Consider the following 10,206-nt stretch of genomic DNA (forward strand, 5'->3'; position numbering starts at 1 on the left):
AACATACATTAACACATTATACTTACAAGTTAAAGTTTCATATTAGTATATATATATATATATATATATATATATATATATATATATATATATATATATATATATATATATATATATATATATATATATATCACACGTATCTACTAAAAACACGAACATGCAATCCACCATCGATGTGAAGATTAAGCATTGTTTTGTACTTTGAAGTTTTGTTTTCATCACTTAGCTTAAAAACAAAGCAACCTAATAAAATGGATGCAAAAATCTTCATTTGCCTATACGCAAATTCTCGACCCAAACAAATTCTTTGTCCTGCCTGTTTTTTTTTTTTTTTTTTCAACATGAAAACAAAAATGCATGAAAAATCGGATTAGGAGAACATAAAAATATACATTTTACAAAATGTTTATAAGATAAATGTAGACATTTGTTGGATTTTGGCCAAATGATGAAAATACCCTCACATTCAAGTTTCACTCTCTTGACATTGTGTGGAAGGTTTATACTTTGAGATAAGATATTGGTTGTGAATGTTTGGATGTGAGTTTTAAAGGGTATTTTTGTCATTTAATGTCATTAGAGTGAAATTTGGAGAATCGGAATCGGATAATCATGATTACTTGGATTAGGATTCTGATTCTTTAAGTCGCTATAATCATTTTCAGAACGTCGCATATAAATAATGTTTTTTGCTTGTTTTATTTAATGTAAATTACATTTTTTGTCCTTGAGTATAGCTGATATTTTCAATTTTGGTCCCAAAAAGTTTTTTTTTTTTTTTTCACTTTTGTTCCTTATTTGAGATTCTTGTAGCTTTTTTGGTCCCTGTTTTCTAGAAATTAATTACTATTTTTGGTCTTTAAAAAAACAAGTTAGAGACCAAACACGTAAATTACCCTAACCCATAGGGACCATTCATGTAATTTACTCTTTTTTTTTTTTTTTTTTTTTTTTGCAATTTTGATTCTTATTTGAGGTTTTTGTCCTTGTTCCATGTAAAATAACAAAGTTTGTTCCATAAATATAATTGATTTCTACAAATTTGGTTAGAACAGGACCAAAGACGCCACTAAAACTGTAAACAAGGTCCAAAATCACAAGAGAAAACATTTTTGGGACCATAATTGAAAGAATCAGCAATACCCAGGGACCAAAACTGTAATTTACTCTGACGAAAACCAACATTTATCACTTTGAAAAAAGTAACGATATTATACTAACCTGAAAAGCTGTAAATTTAAAGGGACTTTCAGGCCTAAAGCAACCATTTTCATCAATCCATCTTTCTGGTTTAAATTGTTGTGCATCTTCACCCCATAAAAACTTCATTCTTCCCATTGCATATGGTTGATAAGCCACCAAATCCCCTTTGTTTACATTATATCCATCAGGTAAAACATCATCTGAAGCACATATCTTCGCATCCTACATAAATTTATCATAAAAAAGTTGATAATATTTCATCATATATATATAGTAATATGAGATTATTACCACTGGAACAGCAGGAAAGAGTCTGAGAGTTTCCGTCAAAGCTGCATGAAGATAATGCATCTTTTCTAATGCTTCTTCACTCACAACATTTGAAAACACTTCAACATTTGTTACATCATTTTTAAAGTTGATTGCTTCTTTGATTTCTTTTGCAACTTTATCTTGGATCTCAGGATGTTTGCAAAGCATGTAAATAAACCAAGTCATAGCTGTAGATGTCGTGTCTTTTCCAGCAATTATAAAGTTTAGTATTATATCTCGTAAGTACTTGGGATCTGTGTCATTGATTTGAAGAAACCTTGATAGAATGTCTTCTCTTTTCCACTGCAATTACATAATTCAGAGTCAACTCTGGTCAAACCTATTATTAAAAAGAGTATAAACTTACGGAAAAATCATCTTGATTCTTGTGCATTTGTTCGGTTTTTGTCTTTATAAGTTTATAAACAAACTCATCGACCACTTTGACACTTTCTTTTAACTTTGCTTCTGATCCGATGTTGAAAAATTTCTTGATTTTCCATGTGATATCTACGTATCTTTTGAGTGTCATTGCACTTGACTCATCAAAAGCATTACTAAATCTTACACCTTCTTCACTTGAACCACACATGCTATCAAGATCGATCCCAAATGCAACTTTAAATATTGAATCCAATGTCGCTTTCATGAAAAAGTCCTGTTTATACGTAATATCATCAACACTAATAATTATAACAAGGTAATTAAAGATGGATAATCCCCTCTCTTTTTATTTATTTATTTTTTTTTCAAACAAGAGATTGTGATCGAGTTTTTGTCCATTGACATCAGTCTCAGTCTCAGTCCTGGTCTAAAATGTATGTATGTCAGAAAGACACACAGTACAATCTGTTTTGTCATCTCCTGGTCTTAGTGACAAAAAGGTTCTTACGTTTATATCGAGAATTTGATTGTTACAAGCTGCTTCAGATAATATATGTGCGAGTTTTACTGCATTTTTTCTGAAAATTACACTGCTAAAATCCCTCAAGACTTTTGTGGAAAACTCATGGCTTGAGACCTTTCTCTGCTCTCGCCACTTGTCACCATCAACAGTGAAGATTCCATCACCAAGAAGATCTTTTAGAATGTCGTGGGTGTATGTTCCCTGTAAAATATTTGTAGTTTAACTACTTCTTGAATTATTAAAATGTGACTTAAATAAAGACAAAATAGAAAATCTTATGGACACAAATCAGTATCATCATACTAGGTTGTAATAACTAATAATGATAATGAGGGAAAGATAATTTTGACATGAACTTTTTCTAATTTTGATTGTACATACTAGTAATAGAAGTTATTGAGATCTTCATGTGGTGGAAAGACTAGATTTTATTAGGTTATGAAATGAGGGACTAATATAGCAATAACTTAAAATATGATGTGTTTAAGCTTGTAATAATACACTCAATCAATGAAAATGTTATTTTAAAAGTAACAATTAATATAAATTTAGTTGGATTTTGATAACATATAAAGACGTGTTTGACAAAACTAGCTGATAGTTGGCAGCTAGTAGCTGTAGCTTTTATTTATGCATACTCGTTTGACAAAAGTAGCTGTTAACTTTTAACGATATAAAATTATATAAAACCAAAAGCTAAAAGCTTCAAAAAAAAAGACTAAAAAGCTCGCGAAAGCTACAAGAAATACCTTTTGGATTAATAACTTTTGACTTAAAAGAAAAGCAAAAAGTTCATATTGCCCAATGAAGCTTTTTAAATTTTTTTTAAAGCTTTTTCTTTAAAGCCAAAAGCTAAATTCAGTTGGATTTGGATAACATATAAAGACGTGTTTAGCAAAACTAACTGGTAGTTGATAGCTCAACTTTATACTTGTTTGGGAAAAGTAGCTGTTAAAAACTTTTAAAAGATATAAAATTATATAAAAACCAAAAGTTAAAAGCTCCAAAAAAAAAATAAAAGATAAATGCTCCCGAAAGCTACATTAAATACCTTTTTGATTAATAACTTTTAATTTAAAAGAAAAACTAAAAGCTCTTACAACCGAATGATTTTTTTTTTTTTTTAGAATTTTTAAGCTATTTCTTTAAAGCCAAAAACCCCCTGCCTAACATGCCCAAAGTTCTTGGCTTTAATAATAATACGAATTGAATTGATGTTGACTCATCATTTTAATTTATTTTGTTGGTAAATACTAAATAAATCTACCAACTACCAAGTACAAGGAGTTCACATGTTTGAAAATATTCACCATACATATTTGCTTGAAAAGCTTATCCTCTTGTCTTCCCTTTGCTTTGAATAAAATCAACACCAAAATAAATATCTAAAAATGCCAAGAAAAAGATAGATGTAGGGGACAATGGTGGTTTGGCAATCAATGTCAGAAGGCTTTTCTTAAATCTGTACTTCACTTACGAAGGAAGAAATTCTAAATCAATGAAAATGTAAAATGGATTAAACAAACTCAAATCCGATTAGTGTACATTTTAGAAAACCAGAAACAAATCAATCATGAAACAAACTAAAACTAGATAAATTCACTTAAGTTTCAAGTAACATGTTTCAGAAATCAATTCATGGAGCAAACCCGAATCAATATACAAGTTATAATCCGGATTAAGAAACTGAAATCCAAAGATAATTTTGGAAAAAGGTATAATGAAATTGAAATCTAATTAGCGCATAAAACCAGATGAATTCGTTTAACATTGAAAGAACATGTAGTTAAAGCCAAAATTAAACATTTAGGTCACATACCTTGACATAATTTTCGAAATTTGTCTTGAGGATGTACTCAACATTAACTGGATCAGATGTATAAACCTCGTAGCGGAAAGGACTAATCAATCGATAAGTTTTGTGTTTTTTAGCAAGGTCAGTCATGTAATCATGCAATCTGTTGAAGTTAAGAAGCTGATTGAACATGGTTCCAGCAATTGGATGATGCGTCTTCGTCTTCTTCCTCTGATTATGTTGATTGTAGACATAGATGCAAAGAAGAAGAAGAAGAGATATGGTTGAGATTGCTGATATGGAAACTGGGTTTGAGAGAAATTCCATTGAAATTGCTACTCCAAAGGTTGGATTTATTGGTATGAAATATGAATGTCAACTTATGACGTATGAGTGTTAAAATCAGACAACACTTTGAATTGAAGTGGAAGCGGAAAGGATGATTACTACTTGTCACATCATTATTATTTATTTAATTTAATTATAAAATATAAAATAAAATAAGACATCATTTTTTTTCTATAAAGAACTTTTGCTATTTAAAACAAAAAAAAAAAATCAAAAATAATTAAAAAAAAAACAAAATATTTAAGATTTATTCATTGAAAATAAATAAAATGTTTATAGAATTATATAACCAAAAAAAATAAGTAATAATACAAAATTACATTCACGTGTTTTGAATCTAATAATTTTGACTACTTATTTTCAACTAAAACCTACTTGATGAAATATGGGCAAAAAAACAAACTATATTAAATCCAAGGCTCCTTTTTTGTCATCATTATTGGAAGGAGAATCTATTCAAAAAATAGAAGATGGGAAAAATCCGGTGAATATAAAGATTCAAGTGGGTTCGCCAACCTACACAAGCACTGACGGATCCTGTATAGGGCCAGGAGGGGCCATGGCCACCCCACTTTTTGCCTTACTAATGTCACTATACAAGTTGTATACATGTAATTAAATCCAAAAATTAAAAAACCATCTCATGGCCCCTGAGGTGCATAAAATACATCTAAGAAAATCAGATAAATTAGGAACTAAATCAATAACTAACAAAAATCCAAGAATTACGGAAAGAATTAAGAGCAATCCAAGTAAAAATATAGGATATTGAGTTCTATAAAAATCTAATGTACAATTTATTCATATGATCTTGTAGAAATAAAAAACTCTGAAAAGTATCTCTCACACTGGAAAAAGAACCTTTAGATCTCACCGGTGGATGCCTTAGACGACTAAGTGCTCACAGCCTTTGTTCACTGAACTAGTGACCTTCGTGCACGCTCTCTCTGTTCTTCGCCCTTGCTGTTCACCTCCGTGCAGTATCTCTATATGTGGTCCATCCTTTTCTGTGCTGCTCACCATCTCCGACCGGCGACCTCCGTGCAACCTCCGTGCATTCTCTCAATCTGCTCTTTGAAGTTGTGTGTGCACTCTTTCTCTCACCGGTAATTCTTTTTATCTATTTCTTTATTTTCTATCACTAGTGATTACGAGAGATGGAGATAAGAAAAAGAAGACTGTGAATTCTGAAAAGATAAAAGGTCTTCTGCCAACTTTTAAATATTTAGTATTTTCTTGTTTATTTGTCTTATCGAGGAAAAAAATTACTTGTTATTGTAGTAACTTATTAATTCTAACTAAAACCTCAATTTTATTTTATTTTATATATATTGAACTATATTGAATAATATTTTATTCCATATATATTGAACTATATTGAATATTGCAGAATTCTGAAGAAGTCTAACATATTCATCATCCCTTATTATTGCTTGTTAGTTAGTATAGTTAAATTTTTTGTAAAGCATTTTACTACGGTCAAAATAATTTATTTATCATTTCTTAACTAACTAAAGAATTATATGAATTTTATGATATTTTAGTTTCGGCCCCTCTACTTATAGCGTTCGTGTTCCGCCCCTGTACACAAGAGCTCCCACCTCCCTGAACCACTGGAACCCGCCATTCAAGGGGTTATGACCCGTGGTACCATCGACGAAACCAGTCTCAACTCCGTCCTCCTTAATACTTAAACAAATTTTTCGTAACAACATTGACGACTAAGACATTTGTTGCGACTATCTAACTAGATATGGGAAGTAACATGCTAATAAGTCGTATTTGCAACTTTTTTTCAAAATACATGGTCTGAAGTAAATGTGAATGCATGACTATAAAACAATTTAAACATATATTATGGTAATATCTTTTGAAAAGATATGATATAAAATAACATTAATAGAATGATGGTAAGATCATGAATTTGGTTTATGAATTATATTTAACAACTTGCATTATGTTTTAAAACAATTATTTTTTTGTCATATGTAATGTGACAACCTGAAATTTCCATTCTGAACAAACCATACCAAGCCAATAGAAGTTAGAACAGTTATAGAGAAATTCCAGACTTTAGGTATAAGTTTGAGTATTTCAGGTTTAACACTTAAGGAGATATCAGGAAAGTGGATGCACTAGGGTTTTGTGCAACACTGTTATTCCAATACTATATGATATTAGAGTTCATTCCGGGAATAAAATATTTTCTGCCAAAAATCTCAGAAATCTGAACCATATCCATTCATTAGTTGCATTTCCAACTAGAGAAAAGCCGAATTCTCTCTCACGGATCTTCGGGTTTTTATCCCAAATCATGAGTACTTCTATCTAGTTATATTATATAGCTTAGATTGTAGTTTATAACATCAAAATTGGATCAAAACCCCAAGATTCGGGAGTTTACCGCCTAAGAACACTTGGAGAGTAAACTCCATTTTAAGGGCCAAAAGTGTGCCCAATGTCCCTCAAAGCCTTGGAACTCAACATAGGGACTACCATTACATGTTTAGACCACCAAAACAATTTAAAATCAAAGCTAGAAGTGAGTTCACGGCCAAGGAAGTTCTTGGGCCGTGAACTCCATGTTTTTGTGCCAAAATGCCCTAAAAACCCCCCCTTAAGCCAAGAGACTAAATTGGACATGTACCTAAATGAGTTTAGGACTAGAAAACACACTTAGAACACCAAGATTAAGGTGTTCACGGCCCAAGAAGTTCTAGGGCCGTGAACTCCATAAAATGGTGCCAAATGGTGCCATAAACTCTTCTAATGCCAAGTACAAGAGCCTAGTTTAGTTCCTAGTTAATTTAGGGACTTGAAAACACCATAAACATCCTCCCAAGGGAGATTATGGCCGTAATCTCCAAGGGATATGGTCCCAGGGCCGTAAACTCTTCAAAGGAGTTAAAAGGAAGCCCAAACACTTGTTTAACCCTTGAAGCAATTCACCACTTGAGTTGTAATAATGTTAGGCTTCATTTAGGAAACTTATTGAGAGTTTACGGCCAGGAGTTTACTCCCCTGGGCCATAAACTCCAACATATATGGTCTTTTGACCATAAACTTCCATGAGAGGTCTTGCACTCCTTTGTTGCAATCCATTAGCCTCCTAGCACTTGACCAAAGTGTTTACCTCGCATTAGAATGTTTATACATGTTTAATTAGTGTTTTAATCACTAATTGTTTATATACATATGTCTTCATAAGTAATTAGGATCATTGTGTGTGTCTAAAGTCTTCACTTGACACCAAGCACTTATCCGATCCTTCCTTACGATACAGTCCGTTTAATTCCAATCACTTACTACAGGTGAGTTCGTACCCCTTAATCAATGTTTTAACTATTTTTAAATGTTTTATGGGGAGGGGGGATCCAAGTAGAATCATGCTACTTATTATATCAATCACATGTGATTAATAAGCAGCATTCAAATGATTTACTACTCATTAGCCGTTTTACCAAACAGTTTCCTTCAAATGTTTTTCATAAATACTTTATGTGTTTAAAACTCCTTATTACACTGTACCTTTTACTCTGTATGTTTCATTTCAAACTTATTTACAACTGTGTTTCAAACAAATGTTTCTTTATACTAAACTGTTTTATCATACCCATGCCTTCAAACCGTTTTATAGATTGACATCAAGTCGATCTTTTCTTAGATAATAATTATGTTCAAAGGTTTTACAAAACTTCCTTTATGATTTTATGTTATAAATTGCATGCCTATATATGTATAGTTATATAAGGAATGTTTAAAAGACTTAGGAAGGCTATCCACCCTATTTCCTTTTCGCGCTTGAGATGTGATTTGGTGGGATATCGGGTACCCGTGCGAAGGTCGTTTAAATATTAGTTATATATCATGTGTACATATATAGTCATAAAGGTCCTTCCAGTTCAGCCAATGCCCTTGGGTAGCAAGGGTATACATCCATATTCATACGTACCAATTTAATTACTAGTAAGCTACCATATGGGTAGTTTAGGAAGATACTAGAACCATTACTAGAACGCAATATCATACAATGAGTCAGTTCATTCATGAGTCAATACTTGCTAAATAGAGAAAGAACACACATTACAACTAGCACACGCAGAACATTACAGTACATTACTTTACATTTACATTGATATGTTTACATAGAGATACTGTTATAAGCATGCCTATATATGTATAATTATATAAGCAATGTTTAAAGGACTTAGGAAGGCTATCCACCCTATTTCCTTTTCGCGCTTGAGATGTGGTCTGGTGGGATATCGGGTACCCGTCCGAAGGCCGTTTAACCATTAGTTATATATCATGTGTACATATTGGACATAATAGTTCCTTTTAGTCAGTTCAGTACCTTTGGGTAGCAAAGGCATACGTTCATATACTTTTACATGATTACGCTTACATAAGTACATATACATGAATACGTTAACAAAGTTATGATCCACTGTATCGGAGCATGCCTTCAATGTCATGGCCCGAGTTGTAGCCAGAGTCTCTTGGAGGGAGAGCGTGAGTTTGTATATAGATCTATACTGGATTGACTATCCTACGTCTTGCTGCTAGCTACAGCCAGACCTGCAGGTCTGCGGGTGCCAAATGTCATTTCTTTTTACGACCTACATTTGTCGTTGTTATCCAGTCGATGGTATGGTACAATTAGAGATGCACAAAACCCGAATCCGATCCGGTTTCGCTTACGTCATCAAAAATCCGATCCAGTCAAAATCCGATCCGAATCCGGTCAAAATCCGATCCGGTTCTAACCAAAATCCGAATCCGATTCTAATCCGATTTGAAAACGGTTTAAACCGATTTTAGTGGGTTTTAATCGGATTTTGGGGCGGATTTGGATCCGGTTTTTAGCGAATCCGGTTTACGATCCGGTATCAAATCCGATTTGGAATATAGGATTAGGATCCGATTGAAAATCCGGTTTTAAATCCGATCCGATCCGGTTTGGTCAAAACCGGTTTTGACCCAATCCGGTTTCGGATTGGATCCGGTTTTGAATAGTGAAACCGGTTTTTGTGTGCATCTCTAGGTACAATTAATCACATGATACCTTAATATAAATCCGGTTTAAGGTAGTTAGTACATTAGTAGTTCTTATAGCACTACATTACAGTACTACATTAATTTTCCTTTTACATATATTTAGTGATTCTTTTCATTTAAACATTAAATGTAAAAACTATATTTTGTTAATGATAGTTACACTTGGGAAAATTACATGCTTTTACAAGAAACGAACATTTAGAACAGTTAAGTCTTGGTAGAAGACTGCATTCAGAACAGTTAGGTCTTGGTAGAAGACACCTTTATATACTAGTAGGAATCATAGGGATTTCTATGGTTTCTCAAACATTTACATTTGTTTTACAAAACATTTTCAATACTTACAGTTCAAATACATACAAGTATTTACACACAAAATAAGACACTAAAATACTTATGATCTCACCAGCTTTAAAGTTGATACTCTCTTTCAAAATTACTTGTATCCTCAGGTCAAACATAGACATGTACCGATGCAAGGTTTAGAGAAGATGGAGCTTGTTCAAGACTCATCTTTCATTTTGATTTATGCTTTAGTGTTTATCAAAATTTGACATAACACACTTGTATAATAATTATATTA

General features: G+C 32.3%; 1 protein-coding gene across 1 annotated transcript; it reads right to left on the reverse strand.

The window, feature by feature from the left end:
* Positions 1-52: 52 nt before the first annotated feature.
* On the reverse strand, positions 53-4,621 carry LOC145037866 (cytochrome P450 704C1-like). The gene is made up of 6 exons (XM_078986615.1): positions 4,242-4,621; positions 2,408-2,623; positions 1,883-2,173; positions 1,495-1,818; positions 1,222-1,425; positions 53-316 (listed from the first exon to the last, which is right to left on the reverse strand). Exons 1-6 carry the CDS (start codon positions 4,542-4,544, stop codon positions 131-133), a joined length of 1,524 nt encoding a protein of 507 aa, XP_078842741.1. The 5' UTR covers positions 4,545-4,621; the 3' UTR covers positions 53-130.
* Positions 4,622-10,206: the final 5,585 nt, after the last annotated feature.

Source organism: Lactuca saligna, chromosome 3 (assembly GCF_052625555.1).
Source record: "Lactuca saligna cultivar CGN05327 chromosome 3, ASM5262555v1, whole genome shotgun sequence".
NCBI lineage: Eukaryota > Viridiplantae > Streptophyta > Magnoliopsida > Asterales > Asteraceae > Lactuca > Lactuca saligna.

Excerpts from the sequence above, each read along its gene's own strand:
- LOC145037866 (XM_078986615.1), bottom strand. The coding sequence starts at position 4,544 with ATGGAATTTCTCTCAAACCCAGTTTCCATATCAGCAATCTCAACCATA. Across the intron at positions 1,819-1,882 it reads AGAATCAAGATGATTTTTCC|TGGAAAAGAGAAGACATTCT; the intron begins GTAAGTTTATAC and ends ATGTAATTGCAG. Across the intron at positions 317-1,221 it reads TTAAATTTACAGCTTTTCAG|GCAGGACAAAGAATTTGTTT; the intron begins GTTAGTATAATA and ends AAAAAAAAACAG.